At 34.5% G+C, this 24,418-nt stretch overlaps 4 protein-coding genes across 5 annotated transcripts; all 4 read left to right on the top strand.

The window, feature by feature from the left end:
* Positions 1–1,742: 1,742 nt before the first annotated feature.
* LOC135126284 (receptor-type tyrosine-protein phosphatase alpha-like) lies at positions 1,743–6,438 on the top strand. Its single transcript, XM_064052221.1, has 11 exons — positions 1,743–1,811; positions 3,324–3,546; positions 3,597–3,792; positions 3,839–3,926; positions 4,008–4,075; positions 4,123–4,523; positions 4,569–4,894; positions 4,957–5,129; positions 5,180–5,451; positions 5,505–5,640; positions 5,690–6,438. The coding sequence occupies exons 2-11, from the start codon at positions 3,359–3,361 to the stop codon at positions 5,762–5,764; spliced, it is 1,923 nt and encodes a 640-aa protein (XP_063908291.1). The 5' UTR covers positions 1,743–1,811; positions 3,324–3,358; the 3' UTR covers positions 5,765–6,438.
* A 1,122-nt stretch (positions 6,439–7,560) lies between these two features.
* Positions 7,561–12,511, top strand: LOC135126285 (receptor-type tyrosine-protein phosphatase S-like). 2 transcript variants are annotated; one of them, XR_010280027.1, is made up of 9 exons: positions 7,561–8,007; positions 8,054–8,178; positions 8,233–8,407; positions 8,465–8,776; positions 8,849–9,082; positions 9,132–9,218; positions 10,515–10,705; positions 10,757–11,250; positions 11,303–11,389. XR_010280027.1 is itself a non-coding variant. In XM_064052222.1 (6 exons), the coding sequence occupies exons 2-6, from the start codon at positions 11,388–11,390 to the stop codon at positions 12,414–12,416; spliced, it is 837 nt and encodes a 278-aa protein (XP_063908292.1). In that variant the 5' UTR covers positions 11,166–11,250; positions 11,303–11,387; the 3' UTR covers positions 12,417–12,511. The 2 variants fall into 2 exon arrangements, 1 of the variants encoding a protein (XP_063908292.1); XM_064052222.1 differs by lacking the exons at positions 7,561–8,007; positions 8,054–8,178; positions 8,233–8,407; ... (2 more) ...; positions 9,132–9,218; positions 10,515–10,705 and adding exons at positions 11,558–11,645; positions 11,696–11,763; positions 11,810–12,210; positions 12,260–12,511 and having other exon boundaries at positions 11,166–11,250; positions 11,303–11,510.
* A 6-nt stretch (positions 12,512–12,517) lies between these two features.
* Positions 12,518–13,638, top strand: LOC135126289 (receptor-type tyrosine-protein phosphatase kappa-like). The gene is made up of 5 exons (XM_064052228.1): positions 12,518–12,624; positions 12,694–12,899; positions 12,950–13,221; positions 13,271–13,406; positions 13,458–13,638. Exons 1-5 carry the CDS (start codon positions 12,522–12,524, stop codon positions 13,530–13,532), a joined length of 792 nt encoding a protein of 263 aa, XP_063908298.1. The 5' UTR covers positions 12,518–12,521; the 3' UTR covers positions 13,533–13,638.
* A 1,604-nt stretch (positions 13,639–15,242) lies between these two features.
* On the top strand, positions 15,243–23,882 carry LOC135126278 (uncharacterized). Its single transcript, XM_064052211.1, has 22 exons — positions 15,243–15,794; positions 15,846–15,970; positions 16,026–16,203; positions 16,254–16,565; positions 16,660–16,893; positions 16,944–17,194; positions 17,245–17,422; positions 18,048–18,136; positions 19,148–19,631; positions 19,689–19,921; positions 20,036–20,105; positions 20,154–20,341; positions 20,393–20,886; positions 20,943–21,132; positions 21,179–21,266; positions 21,348–21,415; positions 21,463–21,863; positions 21,911–22,236; positions 22,299–22,471; positions 22,522–22,793; positions 22,844–22,979; positions 23,029–23,882. The coding sequence occupies exons 1-22, from the start codon at positions 15,539–15,541 to the stop codon at positions 23,101–23,103; spliced, it is 4,821 nt and encodes a 1,606-aa protein (XP_063908281.1). The 5' UTR covers positions 15,243–15,538; the 3' UTR covers positions 23,104–23,882.
* Positions 23,883–24,418: the final 536 nt, after the last annotated feature.

The following is a 24,418-nucleotide window of genomic DNA, read 5'->3' as shown; positions in this document are numbered from 1 at the left end:
CTGTCAAAAAACTATTAAAGAAAACAATCGAAACAAAAGCAGATATTGAACTTGCCTTACTAGCTTATCGAAACACACCTGTATATGGCACCTACACACCATCACAAATTCTAATGGCAAGATTACTTCGAGATAACGTACCGAGATCAAAACATCATCTTGAACCTCAACTAATCGAGCGAAATAAATTTCATAAAGAAATGGAACAAGCCAGACAGAAACAAAAGAAATACTACGACAGAAGTACTAAAGAGCGACCAATTCTAGAGAATCTTATATATTATCAGGACAAACCTGGCACTCTATGGAAAAAAGGAAAAATAGTGAAATCACTCAACGATCGTTCCTATCTTATACAAACGGAGGAGGGTAAAACCCTACGAAGAAACAAACAATTTCTCAAACGTAGAAGGGAGGAAATAGATATAGGAACGAATATTGAGAATGATATCGGTACCAATGAAGAACAAGACAGGGTACAACAACATGCAACCTTAGTTGTGCCAATTCCTCCGAATAATCGAATATCACTTCAAAATAGACCGCATAGAACGATTAAGAAAAATCCAAAGTATTTTGGTCCCCAATTTGTTAATTCCTAAGTTAGTAATAATTTATGTCTTGTATACATACATTAGTGTCATTGTGTTATTATTAGTATTAGTTTTATAAAAAGAAAGGGAGATGTAATATAGTTAATGTAAGATGTGTTGCCTACCTATTGTGTACATATGTAACCATACTTTATATCTGAATAAAACCAGTATACTCCTGACTCTGAGTCTGAACAGACATCACATCTTTTCAGCTTTGTTTATTGAATTTTTTTCATTTTCTATTAAAATATATATTTCCTAGTTCTTTTTGGATCAAAATATTACAATAAACGTTGCAATACAACATCAAAGTATTGCAACTTGCAACCAAAATCGTAATTTATTTTGGACATTTTCGGATCTTAAAAAAAATACGGGTGACCCGTTTTTCGTGCCGCTAAGTGTATATTCATCACCCTAATTTTTACTCATCTTTTTCTGGGTAACTGGTTGTATTACCTCTTCTAATTATTTAAAATTGCCTTTTTGTTGTTCCTTTGTAAGCAGCGTTTCTTTATTTTTCTTATTTCGCTAAATATTATTAATGAACGTTGTTTATTTTCTATCTGTCCTCTCTTTGAGTGCCATCATGTTTGATTTTACAGTAACTCAAGCACCTCAAAATTTGCGGATCGAATTAAGTCCACAATCAATGGACGAAGTGGTACTCAGATGGGAGTACCCACTTTACACACATCGAAAAATTGAAAAATTCCGTACAGTACTACACAACATCAGTGGGACAGAAAATGATACGATCCAAGTTTCCAATGAGATAAACTATTACAAAACTGTATAATATACTAATAACTCTACATTTCTTCTACACCAGTCAACAACGTGATTGTTTCAGATTAAAATCAAGTATGGTATTAAATACAACTTCACTGCTTGGGCACAAAACGCTCATGATGGTAAAAAAGCAACGATTTATTTCATAGTCTCTAAACCCATTTCTAAATTGTCGAATCAAGCGTTTATATTATGGTGTGGAGAAAAATGTCATTTAGTAACACCAAAATCAAAAACACTGGAAAATACGAATTACAACATTAAAATAAAACAACATAATGGCATCAAAAAGGAACACGAAACGAAAGGATTAATTTCTTTTTCGAAAGATAAAATTCTCTGCGTGGAAAATAACCGAGCATGCGACATCCACTCAAAGTTCCAAGAGGTGGCAACAGTGGCGGCTCGTGACTGTCTGATGTGGTGAGGCGATGATAGAAGTTTGACAATAATAATATCAATAATAAAGTCTTTGCATTTGAATGATTCAATAATTGTCAAAATTCAAAAAGCTGTTTTGTTAGGAACATGTCATATTGTTCGTAAGTTTCTTGAACAGTCTGATCATGTCAGTCAGATTAGATTAGCACCAGTAGGTCAGAGTAGTGTAGGTCACTTTTCATGTGATGCGCGGATAAATGGTCGGTAGTTACGCTGGACTTTTGGGGATGGGGTGAGATTAGAGAATAATAGCAGACTAATTTGTATGCTGTAATTCTAGAATCTCGAAAGTTGTTCTGTTAATCTAATCAATTCATATCATTACTTGGTCTTAGTACCCGTAATGATAGAAGTCTTGCCTGAATGCCGGTCATTTCCGGGTCAGTGGTGGGTCTTAAATTAATTAAATTAATGTCATTAATGCATATTACTAGTCTTAGTAACTACTATCATTACTAACTAGTAATGATAGAAGTGTTACCTGAATACTGGTCATTTCTGAATCAGTAGTGAGTCCTAATAATAATATTATTACTAATAATAATAATAATAATAACACCCATATCACATTTAATCAACAATGTTTTTACAAGTCAAAATTTTGTTTAAACTAGCACTTTCTTGGAGGGATTCGCCAATAGTTGTGTTCCTTTCTAAATATTAATTTAAGCCCATGAAATTTTTAATGTCTTTGGAACTTTCATGTAACTTTACACTTCGGATGAAATTCTTTAAATCGTTATATCCCGGAGACATCGTCCATGTGTTTTTTTCATTGCCTAAGAGTAGATACGGCCAACAATATACATTTTCAGCATAAATATTACGGCTACGGCAGAGCCGTTTATATGTTTCGTACCAGGTTGATTTAAAAGACCTGGAGTACTGACGATTTTGTCGCTTATCAATGGAAGTTGAATTAATTAACGGTTTTGACTGCTCGATATTTAGCAAAATTTACCGACGTTCTAACTCGGTTCGCTGTGAAAACGGCGTTTCAAGAAGCAACATGATAATATCGTACTCCGGATTCATTTTTCACTCACCTGTACCCTGTACCTATGAAAGAGACAAAAACACGAAACACCAACACGTGGGCTTTTATTCACATTTATGCTAATTACCCATGCACCCTGCACCCCTACCATTCTGTAAAATAAATAGGAAAATGGTTGAATTAGTACGCCGAAATTGGCCGAGAAACATCGAAGATATCGCCTCAGTTCCGAGCGAATTCATGTATTGGAGTATAGCAGCTGAGTCATGGAAATCCGTGTCTGTGATTGGGCTTCGTTGGTTTAAGTGAACCGACGCTCTGGGCGCTTCAGTTAAAGAATTCGGGGCATAAATCGTACAGTATTCAACGAAAAATGTCCGCAGAACGTGTAAAAAATTAAAAATCATGTACAGATCTCCCATTTCAACATATTTTTGTAACTTAAAATGCATTGAAAGCTCTTTTTTAATTATAAATTAAGTCAATCTGTTCTTTAGATATCTGCTGTGAGGCGCCGCCTCACTTGCCTCATATGACGAGCCGCCACTGGGTGGCAAACCAATCTTATTTTCTAAAAACAGACCGTGAAGAAATTCCTATCGAATTTACAGTGACTGAAGAAATCAAGATTACATCAAAAACAAATATTATTATTATTGGGGCAGTTGTGCTAAGTGTAATCCTTCTCGTTGCCTTACTTGTAGGGATATTTTATTATAGGTTAGTGCACTCATTATCAAGTTTAACAATTTTCAATACCTATATTAAAGTTGTAGATACATACTTAAATCTAAAGTTTCAAAAGCCACTGAAATGATTGAACTTAAAGAAAAAGAAACATTAATCAACACAAGTAACCAAACAAAGATTTTCTTTGGGCCCGTGGACATTAATGAATATGCAGTTTACCTTTTTGCGTCATTACGAGACGATACTTATCAAAGTATACTTACCCAACAATTTCAGGTAAATTCAAAAACAGATAATACGAATTTACGAACTATATTTTTAGGAGGTACCAACCAGAAAGGCTACACATTGTATCCACGGCCAGCTAAGTAAAAACGTCAATAAAAATCACTACAAGGATATTTTGCCATGTAAGAAAATGTTCTACATAAAATAACTTTTATCGAAATAGTCAAAGCACACGGAAGCCCAACTCATTTATTATTTTCCAGATGACGACACGAGGGTGATTTTGAACGATAACGAAAATGATGATTACATAAACGCAAACTACGTTGATGTAAGTACAGCTTTAGTTGTACTATTTTAAAACAACAATTTCCAAAGGGCTATGAACACCCGAAAGCATACATCGTTACTCAAACTCCTTTAACGTTTACCGTCCACGACTTTTGGTCAATGATATGCCAAGAAAACGTGAAAATAATAGTGATGTTGTGCAAGCTGGAAGAGAAAGAGTGCAGTAAATGCCAAAAGTATTGGCCAAACGATTTTTCCCACTTTAGGTTCGGATCGTTCTTGATAGAATGCGTTTCCGTAACGCAAAACTTGAATTACATCCATCGAATCCTTGAGGTGAAAAAAAATAATAAGACTCGTAAAGTTCAGCATTTTCAGTACCTTACCTGGACTATTCAAGGCATACCCTCGTGTGTTAAAAGCTTTACTGCTTTTGTAAAGGAGCTAAACGCCTTACGCGATAAATATCCTGTTGTCGTTCATAGCGAGTAAGTTGACTTAAGACTGAAAACTTATTAACAATCATTATTTAGAGGAGGTTGTGGAAGAACAGGAATGTACATTTTGTGCGACAGTGTAATAAAAATGACCATGAAAGAAAAGAAGGTCGATTTTTTTCAAACGCTAAGTAAGATGAGATATCAAAGGGACGGTGTGGTGAGTAATGTGGATCAGTACATTTTTTGCCACTTTGTGCTGTTGGAATTTTACTTTCCTTCTTCGAACGCGTCGAATCATTTTGTGTTGGAAATTCAACAAGGTATGCAAGAAACTGCTATAAAACGTCTCGTCGATCGCTTAGACGAAGCTGTAAGGCAATCCCGTAATGACAAAGATAGAGGTTTTATGATTTCTGAAGGTAGGTACACGATATTTAAGTATTCAAACATAAAACGCTATTACATTTTCCGTTGTATGCAGACAACAGTTCTAACAACATGAGACCTCTATCTGTGGACTGCTTTAATTTTCCCAGAAGATTCATCGTAACAGAAGAACCTTCACCAAATACTTTACGGAGTTTCTGGAATATAGTTATAAGCCACGAAGCCGAGATAGTAGTATGGTTAAATGGAACAAATCACAACCACGAGGTAAATATGTATATGTTCCTAAGTATTAATATTACACATTATCACCTAAGGACTATTCAAGTTTCTGGCCTAAAGACGCTCTTCACTGGTTTGTTAACGAATCAAATAAACTCGTTTTCGTTTGTCAAGACGACAGTAATGATATATACAACACAATCACTGTCAAAATCGATACAATTGGAAAGTCTGAAGAAAAATTCGTTAAAATCATATACGTTAAAACCTGGGAACGTACAAGTGCTACGCCTTCGAGCACAAAAGACTTAATTCAAATTTACGACAAAATTGCACCATACAACGGGCAAATTGTTGTCGCGTGCTAGTAAGTAAAATATTAAAGCTTGAATTCTGTTCACACTACTGTTAACTCTATAGCGATGGTACAACAGCCAGCGGCCTTTTTGTAGTATTGGTTTCATTGTTGGAGGAAATTAATAAGCATCGTTCTTGCGACATTTTTGAGGCCGCCTACACCGCCAAACGAAGCTGCGCTGAGTTTTTAAAAAATACTGTAAGTGTTTTAACTTTATAGTAGCAGTTTTTAGTCATTTCTGTTTTAGGAACAAATCAGATTTCTCTACATGGCAGTTTTGGAATACGTGCGAGAATTTAACGTTTATGAAGTTCTACCTTAGATAAATTAAGTTGATGTTTAACTCGTTTACTATACCTACACCGAATGACTATTAATGGCTGCGATCTTTTTGTTAGGTTGGCAAGTTATTTAAAATTTTATGATGGTATATCTGACCGTCAATGTGAGTTTTATGACAACTACCATCATCTCAGCCAATCAACACGTTTGTTGGACGTGCTCATATCAAAATCGGTAACCGTCATGGAGGTAGAATAAGAGGAGGGAAGATAGTTTGAAAGGGCGTATGGCATCGTCCTTTCGACTGTCTTTTCCAGCTGCTCCGGGAAACTGGTTGTTACAGTGGTCTGGACATACTGTGATTAAATAAATATATGTCAATATTGTATATGTATTTAATTAGTGTCATTGGTAAAGATCATGAATGGGTAAGGATCAAATTCTTTTGCTACTTGCTACCTGTTGATAATGTAGTACGGAAAGGGTCATAAATAGTTGTTACGTGGAACCCTTTGTCGGCGGTTCTTTAACATTGGTTAAATGAAGCATGCTCCCTCCTGTCATCCTATCTTCATGATAACTGTGAACTAACTAACATCGATGCCAAATTCAGAATTGCTAACACAAAAATTTGCTTCTATCATTAATAGTCACCCGGTATTTATATTTAAGACGAAATAATTATATAAATAAAAAGATCATAGTGATTTACAACTTTTTTATCAATTTGGAATAGTTTGGCAGAGCATCTAACAAAAGAAGAAAAATGTTATAAAATCTCCGAAAATAAATTGCGTAAACATTGGCTTGAAAAATAGGTGTAAGAATCACTGACTCAGGGCACCTGTTTTTATCCCCTCCGCTTTCACGGGCTAGAATTGTGCCAGGACCGGGCTTGAGATGAGAGAGTTTACCTGATTATAGACAGGTTGACGTTGATGTTGGATTTTCAGCCAATCAAATTCCGGTGGTATCTAATGCTATCAACTTAAAGAAAAACTTCCCAAGTAGAGGAAAAATTTTTCTGGTTGGAAACACTAATTCCACGAAAAATCAAATTTTCATAAAGAAAATGAGGTCCACTAATATTAAGCCATTTAATTACTTGTTCGCCACAACCTTCATATTTTAAATAGCTATATTTACATTTTCTACACTGTAGCTTGCTATAAGTACTTACGCATTGTTAAAGATAGTTCCCGGCAATTAAATCAACGACACAACTGGTATATCTGAAGAAAAATTTGTTAAAATTATATACGTTAAAACCTGGGAACGTTGGTAATAAGTAAAATATTGACGTTTGATCTTCCTTTATATCCTTCTTAACTTTGAAACGATGGAAAAACAGCCAGTGGCCTTTTTGTAGCCTTGGTCTCTTTGTTGGAAAAAATTAACACACACCGGTGTTGCAACGTTTTTGAGGCCGCCAAGACCGTCAAACAAAACTGTGCTCAGTTTTTAAAAAATCCTGTAAGTTTTTTGACTTTATATTTTTAAATTTTAGTGGTTTTTGTTTTAGGAACAAATTAGATTTCTCTATTAAGAGTAAGAAAAATGCAGAAAATATTAGACATTTAAGAAAGAACCTAACTGATAACGAAATTTAATATTTCTTTCCGAAGATTGAACCTAAAAATATAAGCAAGTGGTCACATTGACAATAAGCACATTTTTTTATTAATTTTAATCGATGGATTTTAAGTGAGTCACCGAAACTAACTTAAATAAATATTGACTCAAAAAAATATGTGCGTCTATAAATTGCTACCTAAAATACACTAAAATGTATTATCATATTTTTTATCGCATACGTAAACGTCGGCTTTACCTGGAAAGAGATAATTACGAGTAAATTTTTACTGTAAAAAACTTGTAATACGTTTTTTTTGCAAACACTGTGTTGTTTTAATGTGATATATGACTCATTATATATTTACTTTTGATTTTTTTTACTGATAGGTTTGTCTTTAGTCGAACATCGAAAATTTTTCATTCTACTCAGGTCATAGCACAGCTAGAAGAAAATGAAGTTATTTTTGTATAATTATGTTTTCGCGAGTGTGTTAATTTCAGCCGAAGTGATAACATTATTTAAAGATAGTAGTATCACGTGTGTTTTAACAGAAGATTCTGTTAACTCCACTATATACGTGACAAATGCAGGTAATCAGGTAAAACTTAAACGAACGATTCAAGAAATAACCAATCTATATAACGATGATTGGCAATGGGCAAACTCGAGTGTTGACTTTCGGCCAGTACTTGACCAACGTTGGACAAGTAAGTAAAACACACAACGAAAGAAGATTTTTACAGCGTTTCTTAGATTTTAGTGCAAACACTAAAGGTGTGAAACTTACAGACCGATTCTCATTGTGTTTAAAACAAGATTCGACAATTATTTTACATGACATGCGTTACCAACAATCTACAAACATATCAATACGACACGTGAGTATGACAAAAACGCATTTCTTAAAGTTAACTAATTTTCCGGTGATAAAGTTGCATGGCCCCTACTCCGCTTGTCAGTGGGAGCACTACGAAATAATAAACAATACTAGACATATGAGTCTAGTCAACACTGAAAACAACAATGTTATTAATGTAACAAAACTGGATTTTGAACCGAGATGGCTAACATTTTCTCCAGCCAATTTAAATATTAAAGTACATAAATGTAAGAAGTTAACAACCATAATAAGATAACAACCAATAATATAGCTATATTTTTCAGATCAATTTCGATACTCTAAAACACCTAGCACAAATCTAACATACATTAACATAACATCTTTTAGTTGCGTCTCTTTTTATGTTTCTGTTGATGAAGGATCTTATCTGATGATTTCGGTACAACCAGCAAACATCGTTACAAAAATACTTGGATTTAATGAGAAGAACCAATTAAAACAATGGAAAAAATACGAAATAACGACTGATCCTAAAGCAACTAATCAAACGCTTTCGTTTGACAGAAGACTATACGATGACCGTCTGGAAGGTTACTGGGCAATCGATGATATACACAGTTGTAGTACCGAACCAGGTAGAATTTTCGCTAAATTAATTCGTCTCGCAATACGTATAGTATAAATCTTAGCTACAAAAAGATTTTCAGTTGTTTATCGAACCAACTTAAATACATCTTGGAATTACCAAGTTTGTGTAGAGTTAAACCCAACTAGCTCTGCAAGTAAATTTTGTGACAACGTCTCTGTAGGAAAACAGTGTCGCATTAAATGCGATAGAGTTTTGGGGTCGTCATATCCCAACTGTGAGAGACATCGAATTTGCGTGTCACAAACTGAGTGTCGATGTGCTTGGGGTTTCAAAGGAGTAAACTGTAGCGAAGGTGTTGCGTAAACTACTGAAAACAATTAAAATAACCATTTTGATTCTAGCGTGTGAAGAAAATGTTTGGGGATTAGATTGTTCGAAAAATTGTACTAACTGCGAAAAGTGTGATAAGAAAATCGGATGTCAAAAATGTAAGCCACAGTACTTCGGGGAACAATGTGTCCATAAATTTCCCGTCGTGAAAAAGCCACCTATTAAAACCGGATAACGTTACGTGCATCGTAACACGTTTTATTTTATCCTAAGATCACTTTTTATAGTATACTTCGTAACAAGGGTCGAAAGTAACAAATATCAAGCGAGTGTTTATAACAGATATACTCTTACGGAGCGGAGCGGAGTACGAGTAGGTCTATTAAACATGTACAATAAAAAAATTGAACGAAAGACTGAAAATTGAAACTATTAACAAAGTTAAATTAGCGTATTCTGCAACCTTAAATTTAAATTTGTTTGTCTAGTTACTTGATTTTTTTAAAATAAAAGTGCAAGCACAGGCGTTGCTAAGACGTATCGAAGCAAGGCGATAAAAAGTTACTAATATGATAAAAAATAACTAATATGATATTCGGAACTTTCATACATAAATTATAGTGTTGAAAGTTTCAGTTTCGTAAACAGCCGTCTAAAAATATATAACAAAAATATTTTTAACGATAAAGTTCAAATCATGCTGCGCTGATTGCCACGGTATGTGTTGTTTACATTGAAAAATTGATTTTGATTTTGTAAAAGCGAGAATGACTTGCAAAATAAAATGCCGATGCTGCAAGACAAAAAATCAGCTGGCAGGTATGTGAAAGAGCTAGTAAACTTTAAAACCTGTAGAAAAAAATAATAGAGTCGACACGATAGATAGATTAATTACTATCAGCGTACGCTTCGGAATTAGTAAGTTTTTTAATTTGTATGTCAACAGCTCTGGAGGGAAAATGTCAGTGAAAATTATGTTTGACAGTTTTTAAATTTAGGTGGCAACAGAGCACAATAAGGCAATAAAATTATTATCGCTGTGATAGACATGTAACTAAGGGCATGAACAAATTCTATTTTAAGAAATGGGTTATGACAAAATTCCAGTTAGTTGCTATGACGTTTTTTAAAACAATTCCATTGTCTTGTGAAAAGTCTCTATGGTGTACCATTGTGTTTCCATGACACCGCTTTATGGCACGACAAATCGTGCCATAATATGAAATCCTGCCGTAATGTGGCAGATTATAAATAATTTTCGATGCGTCAATCGTGAATTATGAAGCTACTCGACCGCAAACAAATTTTAGTGTGTCAAAAGGAAATTATCAGACTCGTCGACCACAAAACAATGAATTACTGTAAAACCGTGGAGATTCACCGTTCATGAATGAACTCTTTACAGATTGGGAGGCCAAAAACGTAATAATTAATAAATCAATTTGATTTTGCAGTAACTCAAGCACCTCACAATTTCGGGATCGAATTAAGTTCACAATCAACGGACGAAGTGATACTCAGATGGGAATACCCACTTTACACATATGGAAAAATTGAAAAAAAATTCCATACAGTACTACACAGCAGCAGTGGGACAGAAAATAGTACGATTCAAGTTTTCAATGGGATAAACTATAACAAAACTGTATAATACTCTATATTTCTTCTGCATCAGTCAACAACGTGATTGTTTCAGATTAAAATCAAGTATGGTATTAAATACAAGTTCACCGCATGGGCACAAAACGCTCATGATGGTGAAAAAGCAACGATTTATTTCGTAATCTCTAAACCCATTTCTAAATTGTCCAATCAAAGTTTTATATTATGGTGTAAAGAGAAATGTCATTTAGTAAAACCAAAATTAAAAACACAAGAAAATACAAGTTACAACATTACAATAAAACAATATAATGGAACCAAAACGGAACACGAGGCGAAAGGATCAATTTCTCCTTCGGAAAATGAAATTCTTTGCACTGAAAATAGCCCATCATGCGAAATCCATTCAGAATTCCAAGACGTGGCAAATCAATCTTATTTTATAAAAACAGATCGTGAAGAAATTCCTATCGAATTTACAGCTACTGAAAAAAGCAAGATTATATAAAAAACAATTATTATTATTCCGGCAGTTGTGCTAAGTGTAATTCTTCTCGTTGCCTTCCTTCTAGGATTCTTGTTTTACAGGTTAATTTACTCAACCCCCAGTAAAAATTGTTACCTATTTATGTCGTTACAGGAGAAAAAGTCAGGCATATGCATCGAAAAAATTAAAAAACATACCAACTATAAAATACTCAGACCTTACAAAAAAAGAAACACTTATGGCCAACAACCACGAAAGCGATCCTTTTTTCGAACCTGTCAAGATCAACCATTTTGCGAATTTCTTCTCAACTGCGCTCGACGATGACCCAGATGACAACATAATAACACAACAATTCGAGGTCAGCTTAAAACCATTCGTTGCGTTCTTAAAAACAACCCTTTTCAGGCGGTGCCTAGAGCAAAAGTTACAAATTGTCAACATGGCCAGTTACACGAAAACGCTAACAAAAACCGCTACAACAATATCTTGCCATGTAAGAATTGTTTAAAACCTTTACTTATCTAACCACTTTTTCGTTTCTAGATGACGACACTAGAGTAATTTTGCAAGGAAACAGCGAGGGAGACTACATCAATGCAAACTACGTCGACGTAAGTATCTCTTTGACGAGACTTCGACCTGATTAAAATTATCCAGGGTTATGACGTCCCCAAAGCTTTCATTGCCACTCAAGCTCCGTTGCCGTCCACCGTAGACGACTTTTGGTACATGATCTGGCAAGACAATGTCAAAATCATAGTAATGTTGACCGAAATCGAAGAAAACGGGCGCGTCAAGAGTGAAAAATATTGGCCAGAAGATAACTCTCGTTTCAGGTTTGGAAACTTCCTCGTTGAAAGTGTTTCTCGAAAATCGACTTCGCACTACATCCATCGGGAGTTTCAAGTAATATTTAATAAGCAAAGTCGTTTGGTTGACCACTTCCAGTACACAGCGTGGCCCGACCACGGAGTACCATTGTACGTTTGGGAGTTTGTTACATTCGTGAAAAATATATTGAAAATGGAACAGAACACTCCCGTAGTCGTACACTGCAAGTGAGTTAAAAAAATTCTAACACTGCGTATGACTTTAAAGTATATCCAGTGCAGGATGTGGCAGGTCGGGTACTTACATTCTATGCAACATTCTCATTAAAATGGGTACGAAAGAGAAACAGTTGGACTTTTTTGGGGTTTTGAAACGAATGAGAGACCAAAGGGCTGGTCTGGTGAGCAACGTAGAACAGTACATTTTTTCGTAACGGGTCATATTAGAGTACTTCTTCGGAGAAGATTTTTCCATTTCCATTGGTAATAATTTTGACGAGGAGGTACAAAATGCTTTAATTGACTTCAACATAAAAGACATGTTCAAAAGTCTGACACGAAACACGAGACCTCAATTTGAAACAACCACGCAACTCACCGACGAAGAAAAATCCAAAAACCGGTTTTCTAAAATCTTGGCGGGTAAGTATAACACGAAATAACTCTTATTTCTCACGAGTCGAAAATAAACGCATTTCTTAATTCGCGTAGGTCCCTCCCAAATTTATTTGCCAACATCTTCTCGTGATTCCTCAAACTACATCAACGCTGTAACCGTGGACTGCTACCAATATCCCAAAAAATTCATCGTGACGCAACAACCCCTACCCAACACTGTTGGAGACTTCTGGAAACTAGTTCATGAATACGAAATCGACGCAATCTTGTCCTTGAACACAATAAACGACAAAGACATGGTAACACCTCTAAATTTACCCGATTTCAAACAGTACGTACCGTATTCCAGGGTTGCCCGAAATTTTGGCCCAACGAGAACGAAGGTAGTTGGACCTTCAATTCCATCAAATTACTTTTCTTCAATCAAGAAACTGACAACCCTTCATACAACTTAGTACGGCTCAAAGTACGGAAAACGACGGAAGACAAAACGAAGAACGTCATTGTAATAGACCTGAAAAATTGGAGACGGAAAACACTTAAGCCTTCGTATATTAAGGATTTGATTCATGTTTGGCAGAAGATTATGACGTGTAAAGGGAAAATTGTTGTCAGTTGCTAGTAAGTCGAGACAGTAGTGTGATTAGTTTTTTATTGGGTTGAATTTCAGCGACGGGGCAACTGCAAGTGGACTTTTCGTGGCGTTAGCGTTTGTGCTCGAAAAAATCTATTTAGATAATTGCTGCGACGTTTTCACTGCCGTTCGAACCGTTAAACAGAGTCGGGCACAGTTCGTTGAACACGCTGTGAGTGACCAGTTTCGAGTTTTTGATTTTGTGTTAATTTTCTTTTTTTAGGAACAACTGAAATATTTGTATCAGGTCGCTCTTGTGTATGTACAGGAATTTAGCACGTACCAGAATTTTACCTGATCGAATGTTTTGCTATATAGTGTGTTTTTTATATGCCGTACACATAAATCTCCATTTTTTGCAACTTGAAATGTAAATGCTTAGTAAATATAGAAAATATATGCTATTCTGTGTTGGCTTTCAATTTATCATAAACATGTGGTATATCATCACTTCTGTGTTTTTAGCCCTCCTTTCTTTCTTATTTCTTAAAAAAAGACCAACCAAAAATTATTTGTAATAGTGGAGTACAATAAATCAAACGCACCTTAAAAAATTGATCGAAAGTTCCGACAGAACTTATTATTAAGACCCACTGACCCGGAAATGACCGGCATTCAGGCAAGACTTCTATCATTACGGGTATTAAGACCAAGTAATGATATGCATTGATTAGATTAACAGAACAACTTTCGAGATTCTAGAATTACATCATACAAATTAGTCTGCTATTATTCTCTAATCTCACCCCATCCCCAAAAGTCTAGCGTAACTACCGATCATTATTATCCGCGCATCACTTGGAAAGTGACCTACATTACTCTGACCTACTGGTGCTAATCTAATCTGACTGACATGATCAGACTGTTCAAGAAACTTACGAACAATATGACATGTTCCTAACAAAACAGCTTTTTGAATTTTGATAATTATTGAATCATTCAAATGCAAAGACTTTAAATTCTCAACTAAGCTATTTGGAACTACACCTACATTAGAGATAACTAGGGGTAGAATTGAAATTTTTTTAAGATTCAACATGGATTTCATTTCTATCGATAAAATTGTAGATATTTTGAAATCTTGGTTTGGTATGTTTGAATAATGTTGTTTGTGTTAGGAACAGCAATGTCAATGAAAGTGGCTTCGTTCGTGTGTTTTTTGATAAGTATGATGTCTGGTCTGTTAGCTGTAATGTTTAAGTCTGTAAGTATTGTGCGATCCCAGTATAATTTGTATTTGTTATTTTCAAGGAACGGAGATGGAATGTAAGTGTAATAGGGTGTCGTATCTTCGATTAAATTCATAAGTGTTGCTAATTCTTTGTGGATGATTTTGGCGACGTTGTCGTGTCTAGCTTTGTAGTCAGTTTGTGCTAGGATGCTGCAGGAAGAGATTATGTGCTGGATCGTTTCAGGTTTTGCTTTGCAGAGGCGACAGCAGTCGTTTCTTATGTTCGGATCTTTGATGATGTATTTTCTGTAATTGTTGGTATTGATTACTTGGTCTTGAATAGCAAACACAAATCCTTCTGTTTCGGCATACAAACTTGATTTTTTTAACCAAATCAATGGCATCTTCTTATTGACATGAGTTTCTTCTAAGTCTTTGTAGAATGTTCCATGTAGTTGTTTTTGTTTATTAATATTAATATTGAATTCATTTATTAGTTCATTGTGAAGAGTACAAATGTAGGTTAAGTTAAATTTAACAGAAAGAAAAATGTAATACAAATAATTGTATAAGACTAATAAAAACCATACAGTTCAAATTCAACCATTCGTTTCAAATTACAACAACATATTTAGATTGTTATTATTGTTTACGTAACCCTTGGAAAATTTTAGTCATTTAAGAAAGAACCTAACTCATAACGAAATTTAATATTTCTTTGCGAAGATTGAACCTAAAAATATAAGCAAGTAGTCACATTGACAACAAGCACATTTTTTTATTTATTTTAATCAAAGGATTTTATGTGAGTCACCGAAACTAACTTAAATAAATATTGACTTGAAAAATATATGCATCTACAAAATCCTACCTGATACACTAAAATGTATGACCATATCTTTTATCTCGTAGATAAACGTCGACCTTACCCAGAAATGCCATGCTATTAACAACGAGTACAATTATACTGTAAAATATTTGTGATATTTACGTTTTTTTTGCAAACACTGTGCTGCTTAAATGTGATATGACTCATTATATATTTAATTTGGTTTATTTTACTCGTAGGTTTTTCATTAGTCGATCATCGAAAATTTTTCATTCTACTCAGATCATAGTGCGGCTAAAAAAAAATGAAGTTATTTTTGTACAATTATATATTCGCGAGTGTGTTAATTTCAGCCGAAGTGATAACATTAATTAAAGACAGTACTATTACGTGTGTTTTAACAGACGATTCTGTTAATTCCGCTATATACGTAACAAATAAAAATAACTGTGTAGAACTTAAACGAACAATCCAAGAAATAACCAATATATATGACGATGATTGGCACCGGACAAATTCGAGTGCTGACTTTCGGCCAGTACTTGATCAACGTTGGACAAGTGAGTAAAGCACACAACAAAAGGAGATTTCTATTCTATAGCGTTTCTCAGCTTTTAGTGCAGATATTAATGATCTGACATTTAACAACCGATTCTCACTGTGTTTAAAACAACATTCGAAAATTATTTTACATGACAGGTTTTACCAAATTCACGAAAGAATGCCAGTAATAAATGTGAGTATGTGACAAAAACGCATTTCTTATATTCACTAATTTTCCGCTGTTAAAGTTGAATATTACTACCTACTCCGTTTGTCAGTGGCGACACTACGAAATAATGAAAAATAGTACAGATGTGAATCTGGTCAACACTGAAAACAACAATGTTGTTAATGAAAAAAAACTGCATTCTGTACTGGCAAGGCGAAGATTTTCTCCAGACAATTTAAATATTAAAGTACATAAATGTAAGAACTTGATCCTAAGATAACAATCATATAACAGCTATATTTTGCAGATGAATTTCGATACTCTACAAGAACTAGCACAAAACCATCATACATTAACATAACATCTTTAAGTTGCGTCTCTTTTTATGTTTCTGTTGATGAAGAATGTTACCTGAATATTTCGGTACAACCAGCAAATAGCATTACAAAAATAGCTGGATTTAATGAGCAGAACAATTTAAAACAGTGGAAAAAATACGAAATTAAGACTGATTCCAAAGCGATTAATCAAACGCTTTCGATTGACAGAGGACGAGACGACAACGGTACCAAGGGTTATTGGGCAATTGATGATATACACAGTTGTAGTTCCGAAATAGGTAGATATTCTTACTAAATTAAACTAAACACCGCTTCGAATACTTTCATCTCGAAATACGTGAGTATAAATCTTGGCTACAAAATGATTTTCAGTTACTTATCGAACCGACTTGAATACATCCTGGACTAACCAGATTTGTGAAGAATTAAACTCAACTGGCTCTGTAAGTGAATTTTGTGACAATGCCACTCTAGGAAAACAGTGTCACATTAAATGCGATGCAGTTTTTGGGACGTTATATCCCAACTGTGAGGCACATCGAATATGTTTGTCACAAAATAAATGTCACTGTGCCTGGGGTTTCAAGGGAGAAAGCTGTAGAGAAGGTGTTACGTAAACAACCGAAAACCGTTAAAATAACTATTTCTTATTCTAGAATGTGTAGGAGATTCTTGGGGATTAGATTGTTCGAAAAATTGTACTAACTGCGAAAAGTGTGATAAGAAAGTCGGATGTCAAAAATGTAAGGCACAGTACTTCGGGGAACAATGTGTGTATAAACTCACCGTCGTGAAAAAGCCACCTATTTTAGAACCCACTGACGACGATTCGATAAGAATTTTAACAAATATTGAATATGGACAACACGAAGGGAAGGCAGAACATTATTATATTCAGTGGAGAAAGGTATATTACATCTAAGTAAGTTGTTGCTTGTTTTTATGTAATGTTGCTAGCTTGAGAGCACCGATGGGTTTAAAAATTACACAGACCAGCAATTCCCCATTTCAAAAAATAATGAATCGTTCTCATTAAATTTTTCGCGGGATGATTCTTATCAGTTTAGAATACTATTGGTTAGCCATAATTCATCATTTCAACAAGGTACCATCCCGGAGTTAACAGTATACAAAAGTAAGTAATTAATATAATAATACAATACAGGGTGTTTTTGAAAGGTATGTAAAAAAAGTAACGGGAAATTAGACATGAGAACACATGTTATAAACTCAAAATAACTTTCGTTTATGAGACAAAATTCGCAAAAAATGGATCAAAACTGAGCGTCCGCTACTGATTTACGGCAATTCGTTGTTTGTTAAGCAACATTTTCGCCGGGCTAATTTTACTTTCAGTAAAGAACAATAATCGTAGTTCGGCAACAGAAAAAATCATTTTTGACGTCTTTTCGCAGAAATGCTTTCAAAGAGGTTTTCTTGAAAAATACAAAGTTATACAAATGACGAAATGACCGACATGGTCTTAATGTATGGGAGAACATTTGGAAATGGTCTTGAAACTCGACAGCTCTTCAGTCGGAATTTACCAGACCATAGAACTTTCAATGCCGTTGTTCAGCACCTTGAACGTTATTTATATTTGTCATTGGCGCAACAAAAGTATGGTGTATGGGTATTTTTTTGTGAGAATGATGCAGTGAACAAAGCTTTGTATAGCTTTCCAAGATGGTCGAATATACCAATTTTTTGCATATCTTTAAAAACACCCTGTGGTTAAAACTTTAAAAAGACAATTTTAGAATCTTTGACTGCACATGTGGAAGACGATGATACGATCATATTAAACTGGACTAGACATGAAACTAATACGTACAAGATAACACACAAGGTATAAACATCGACAACATTAGGTATATTGAATTCGGTTTCCTCTCTGTCAAACCCCTGCAACGTTTCAGAAATTCTGCATATGATTTAGCACACTTCCTTCAAAAAATTCTTTGCTTATTTACTATCCCTATGTTTCTTTACATTCAGCGTATCTCTGTATTAATAAATGTACCAGTGTTTGTAAAGTAAACATTCTGTTTCGTTGATATCTACAACACTCACCGGCATAAAAAACGGGCCAGCTAATACTAAAAGCTGGTTTCCACTATTCGATTTTCGTATTCGACTTGCAATTCGACCTCATTCGATTCCCAATTAGTACAGTGCTTTGACAATTTTACTATGCTTATTTTTGATGTTGTTGCTTGACCAGCATATTAATTGTATGTACCTGCACCCCACACTTTAGATGAGCTTCAGAATATGCTTTTAAAGGAATGAGATAATATCTAACAAGAATAAATAAACAATTTATTTCATGGGATATCTTAGAGAATAGCAGCAGTCTTACAGGTTCGTGGGGGGAAATGCTCGTTATTGACGCCCTTAAACAGTGTGCCCAACGATCATTGCTTTTGCTTTTTTGAATTTTTTCATTTTCTATTAAAATATTTTTTTTCTAGTTCTTTTTAGATAAAAATATTACAATAAACGTTGCATAACAACGTCAAAGCATTGCAACCAAAATCGTACTTTATTTTGGACACTTTCGCATCTTAAAAAAAAATACGGGTGACCCGTTTTTCGTGCCGCTAAGTATATATTCATCACCCTAATTTTTATTCATCTTTTTCTGGGTTACTTGTTGTATTACCTCTTGTAATTATTTAAATTTGCCTTTTTGTTGTTCCTTTGTAAGCAGCGTTTCTTTATTTTTCTTATTTCGCTAAAGTTATAAATTAACTGTCCTGTCTTTGAGTGCCATCATGTATGATTTAACTCTTTTCTTTTTTTGTATTTAATTACATTTTTTAATAAGATTATGCGTTTGGATCTGTTTACATTTTAGTGTCAAAAAACATTCTGCTCCCACGAAGCATTGGAAGAATATTACACCACATTTACAACATCTATCCAACTAACTATAAAACACTTTAACATATGTAGCATCAAGTTGTTTATTATAAAACATGGAAGCGATGAATTCAAAGAGCAAACAATTGTGATAGCTCAAAATTCAACGAAAGAAATACTTCCAGCTGAATTACCAAGAAATGTTACCTTTTTGAAAGATCAAATCGTCCTCCAACTAAACAAATGCGACAGTTTTACTGGACCACTGAATTATTCAATTGAACTTATATGCATAAGCGAGTGGTGTACAAATAGATCTACTAAAGTTGATCCATGCCATTTACAAAACTATTCAACTAACCTTAGTAGAGATGTAAAAGGTTTACCACCTTTTACGGAATACAGCATCACCATAACTGCGAAAAGGATTGGTCAGAATGACAAAAAACAAACCTATTTAAGGAAGTCAATGCCAACAGGTGAATGAGCATCGATCTCTTGAACATTAACAAATTCATTATTTTTGTTCATTGCAGCACCACAAATAGTAAATACTTTACAATTATATTCTAATGACGAAGACACATTATTTATAAGATGGAAGGAACCCTTTCCACCAACAGGAAAAATAGAAGCGTATAATGTTGCTGTCCACGATAACACGTCAATCCTTACTCGAACGATTAGTACATTTTATTGCGAAATGTGGCCCGAATTTCAGTGTACAAATATACCTAGGGTAAAAAAAGTTAGCGTTTACAACGTGACGGTGAGTTTGTAAGAATCTTATAAGTTTCATTTAAAAAAAAGTCGGTTTTAAAGTCATATATAAACTGACATATATTAAGTTTGAAGCTGAGCCAAATAAACAAAACTGTCCTAGGTTCAAGCCAAAAACTACGGAGTTGCAGAATGGAGTGAACCCATTAATTTTACTATAGAAGTCAAAAATGGTTTGTCTTTTATTTGTGTAAACGTAATAAATTAATTTGATTTTACAGTAACTCAAGTACCTCAAAATTTGTGGATCGAATTAAGTCCACAATCAACGAACGAAGTGATACTCAGATGGGAGTACCCACTTTACACATACGGAAAAATTGAAAAATTCCGTACAGTACTAAACAGCAGCAGTGGGACAGAAAATGATACGATCCAAGTTTTCAAAGAGAAAAACTATAACAAAACTGTATAATACTCTACATTTCTTCTACACCAGTCAACAACGTGATTGTTTCAGATTAAAATCAAGTATGGTATTAAATACAAGTTTACTGCTTGGGCACAAAACGCTCATGATGGTGAAAAAGCAATGATTTATTTCGTAGTCTCTAAACCCATTTCTGAATTGTCGAATCAAGCGTTTATATTATGGTGTAATGAAACATGTCATTTAGTAAAACCAAAATCAAAAACACAAGTAAATACGAATTACAACATTATAATAAAACAACATAATAGAATGAAAGAGGAACACGAGGCGAAAGGATTAATTACTCCTTCGGACGATAAAATTCTTTACACGGAAAATAACCCATCATGCGATATCCATTCAGAATTCCAAGACGTGGCAAATCAATCTTATTTTCTAAAAACAGAGCGTGAAGAAATTCCTATCGAATTTACAGCGTCTGAAGAAATCAAGATTACATCAAAAACAAATATTATTATTGCGGCAGTTGTGCTAAGTGTAATCGTTCTCGTTGGCTTACTTGCAGGGATATTTTATTATAGGTTAGTGCACTCATTATCAAGTTTAACAATTTTTAATACCTATATTAACGTTGTAGATACAAACTTAAATCTAAAGTTTCAAAAGACACTGAAATGATTGAACTTAAAGAAAAAGAAAAATTGATCAACACAAGTAACCAAACAAAGATTTTCTTTGGGCCCGTGGACATTAATGAATATGCAGTTTACCTTTTTGCGTCATTACGAGACGATATCTATCAAAGTTTACTTACACAACAATTTCAGGTAAATTCAAAAACAGTTAATACGAATTTAAGAACTACATTTTTAGGACGTACCAACAAGAAAGGCTACAGATTGTATCCACGGCCAACTAAGCAAAAACGTCAATAAAAATCACTATAAGGATATTTTGCCATGTAAGAAAATGTTCTACATAGAATAACTTTTATCGAAATAATCAGAGCACACGGAACCCCAACTCATTTATTATTTTCCAGATGACGACACGAGGGTGATTTTGAACGATAACGAAAATGAGGACTACATAAACGCAAACTACGTTGACGTAAGTACATCTTTAGTTGTACCATTTTAAAACAACAATTTCCAAAGGGCTATGAACACCCGAAAGCATACATCGTTACTCAAACTCCTTTAACGTCTACCGTCCACGACTTTTGGTCAATGATATGCCAAGAAAACGTAAAAATAATAGTGATGTTGTGCAAGCTGGAAGAGAAAGAGTGCAGTAAATGCCAAAAGTATTGGCCAAACGATTTTTCCCACTTTAGGTTCGGATCGTTCTTGATAGAATGTGTTTCCGTAACGCAAAACTTGAATTTCATCCATCGAATCCTTGAGGTGAAAAAAAATAATAAGACTCATAGAGTTCAGCATTTTCAGTACCTTACCTGGACTATTCAAGGCATACCCTCGTGTGTTAAAAGCTTTACTGCTTTTGTAAAGGAGCTAAACGGATTACACGATGAATATCCTGTTGTCGTTCATAGCGAGTAAGTTGACTTACAACTTTGAAAACTTATTAACAATAATTATTTAGAGGAGGTTGTGGAAGAACAGGAATGTACATTTTATGCGACAGTGTTATAAGAATGAGCATGAAAGAAAAGAAGGTCGATTTTTTTCAAACGCTAAGTAAGATGAGATATCAAAGGGACGGTGTGGTGAGTAATGTGGATCAGTACATTTTTTGCCACTTTGTGCTGTTGGAATTTTACTTTCCTTCTTCGAACGCGTCGAATAATTTTGTGTTGGAAATTCAACAAGGTATGCAAGAAACTGCTATAAAACATCTCGTCGATCGCTTAGACGATGCTGTAAGGCAAACCCGTAATGACAAAGATAGAGGTTTTATGATTTCTGAAGGTAGGTACACAATATTTAAGTATTCAGACATAAAACACTGCTACATTTCCCGTTGTATGCAGACAACAGGTCCAACAACATGAGACCTATATCTGTGGACTGCTTCAATTTTCCCAGAAGATTCATTGTAATAGAAGAACCTTCACAAAATACTTTACGCAGTTTCTGGAATCTAGTTATAAGCCACGAAGCCGAGATAGTAGTATGGTTAAATGGAACAAATCACAACCACGAGGTAAATATGTATATGTTCCTAAGTATTAATATTACACATTATCACCTAAGGACTATTCAAGTTTCTGGCCTAAAGACGCTGTTCACTGGTTTATTAACGAATCAAATAAACTCGTTTTCGTTTGTCAAGACGACAGTAATGATATATACAACACAATCACTGTCAAAATCGATACAATTGGAAAGTCTGAAGAAAAATTCGTTAAAATCTTATACGTTAAAACCTGGGAACGTACAAATGCTACGCCTTCGAGCACAAAAGACTTAACTCAAATTTACGACAAAATTGCACCATACAACGGGCAAATTGTTGTCGCGTGCTAGTAAGTAAAATATTAAAGCTTGAATTCTGTCACTACTGTTAACTCTACAGCGATGGTACAACAGCCAGCGGCCTTTTTGTAGTATTGGTTTCATTGTTGGAGGAAATTAATAAGCATCGTTCTTGCGACATTTTTGAGGCCGCCTACACCGCCAAACGAAGCTGTGCTGAGTTTTTAAAAAATACTGTAAGTGTTTTAATTTTATGCTAGTAGTTTTTAGTCATTTCTGTTTTAGGAACAAATCAGATTTCTCTACATGGCAGTTTTGGAATACGTTCGAGAATTTAACGTTTATGAAGTTCTACCTTAGATAAATTAAGTTGATGTTTAACTCGTTTACTATACCTATACCGAATGACTATTAATGGCTGTGATCTTTTTGTCAGGTTGGCAGGCTATTTAAAATTTTATGATGGTATATCTGACCGCCAAAGTGAGTTTTATGACAACTACCATCATCTCAACCAATCAACACGTTTGCTAGACGTGCTCATATAAAAACTAATAACCGTCATGGAGGTAGAATAAGAGTAGGGAAGATTGTTTGAAAGTGCGTGTGGCACCGCCATTTCGACTATTTTTTCCAGCTTCTCCGAGAAACTGGTTGTTCCAGTGGTGTGCTCGAAAACGCTTGTCAAGGAGCTGGATATACGATGCAAATAGTAACACGCAGCAAGTCAATGGCATTTATCAAACAAATATAGATCAATATTGTACATGTATTTAATCAGTGTCAATGATAGGAATCAAATTCTTTTACTACTTGCTACCTGTGAACCCTTTCATAACCAAAGTACCCGCCTCTGATTGACTGTTGATAACAGACCGCTCCCGATGTAGTACGGAAAGAGTCATAAATGGCTCTTGCATGGAGCTCTTTTTCCGGCGTTTCTTTAACAATGGTTAAATGAGGCATGAAGCATGGTTCCTCCTGTCATCCTACCTCTATAATGACAGTGAACTGACTAGCATCGATGTCAAATTCAAAATTGCCAACACAAAAATTTACTTCTATTATTAATAGTCATCCGGTACTTATATGTAGCACGAAATAATTGTATAAACAATAAAAAGACCATCGTGACTTAACTCGTTATTGTTTGACAAGAAAACACTAACAACACATTATAGTACAATCACTGTCAACATTAACAGAACTGGTAAATCTGAAGAAAAATTCGTAAAAATTATATATATACGTTGAAACCTGGGAACAGACTGTTCAAAGTACTCAACAAAAGTACTTGAAGTACCAAGTACAAAGAACTTCCTGAAATAGTGTTCAAGTAAAGTACCAATTACTTACTTTTACTAAAAGTACTTCAAGTGTCAAGCACTTTCCTCAAGTACTTGAAATATAATCCAAGTACATTACTTCAAGTACTTGAATGTACTTGAAATACTGAAAATAACCTAGCTAATAATTTGAAAAACTGCAGATTAACATAACCGACATTTTGAGTCTTAAAAGTAGGAATCGAGGAATTAAATAAATCATCTAAAAACCATGGTGACAATGTTATCACGGATAGGCGCCTTATTAATGAAGACGAATTATTGAATGAGGTCGATAAACGTCAAAGGCGTGCAAATAATGTTATAGTCAGTAATTTGGCGGAGTCAAC

Source organism: Zophobas morio, unplaced genomic scaffold (genome assembly GCF_036711695.1).
Source record: "Zophobas morio isolate AGI-343-1 ecotype UQ-CSIRO unplaced genomic scaffold, CSIRO_AGI_Zmor_V1 ptg000010l, whole genome shotgun sequence".
NCBI lineage: Eukaryota > Metazoa > Arthropoda > Insecta > Coleoptera > Tenebrionidae > Zophobas > Zophobas morio.
This window is presented reverse-complemented; position numbering and strand designations above follow the sequence as displayed.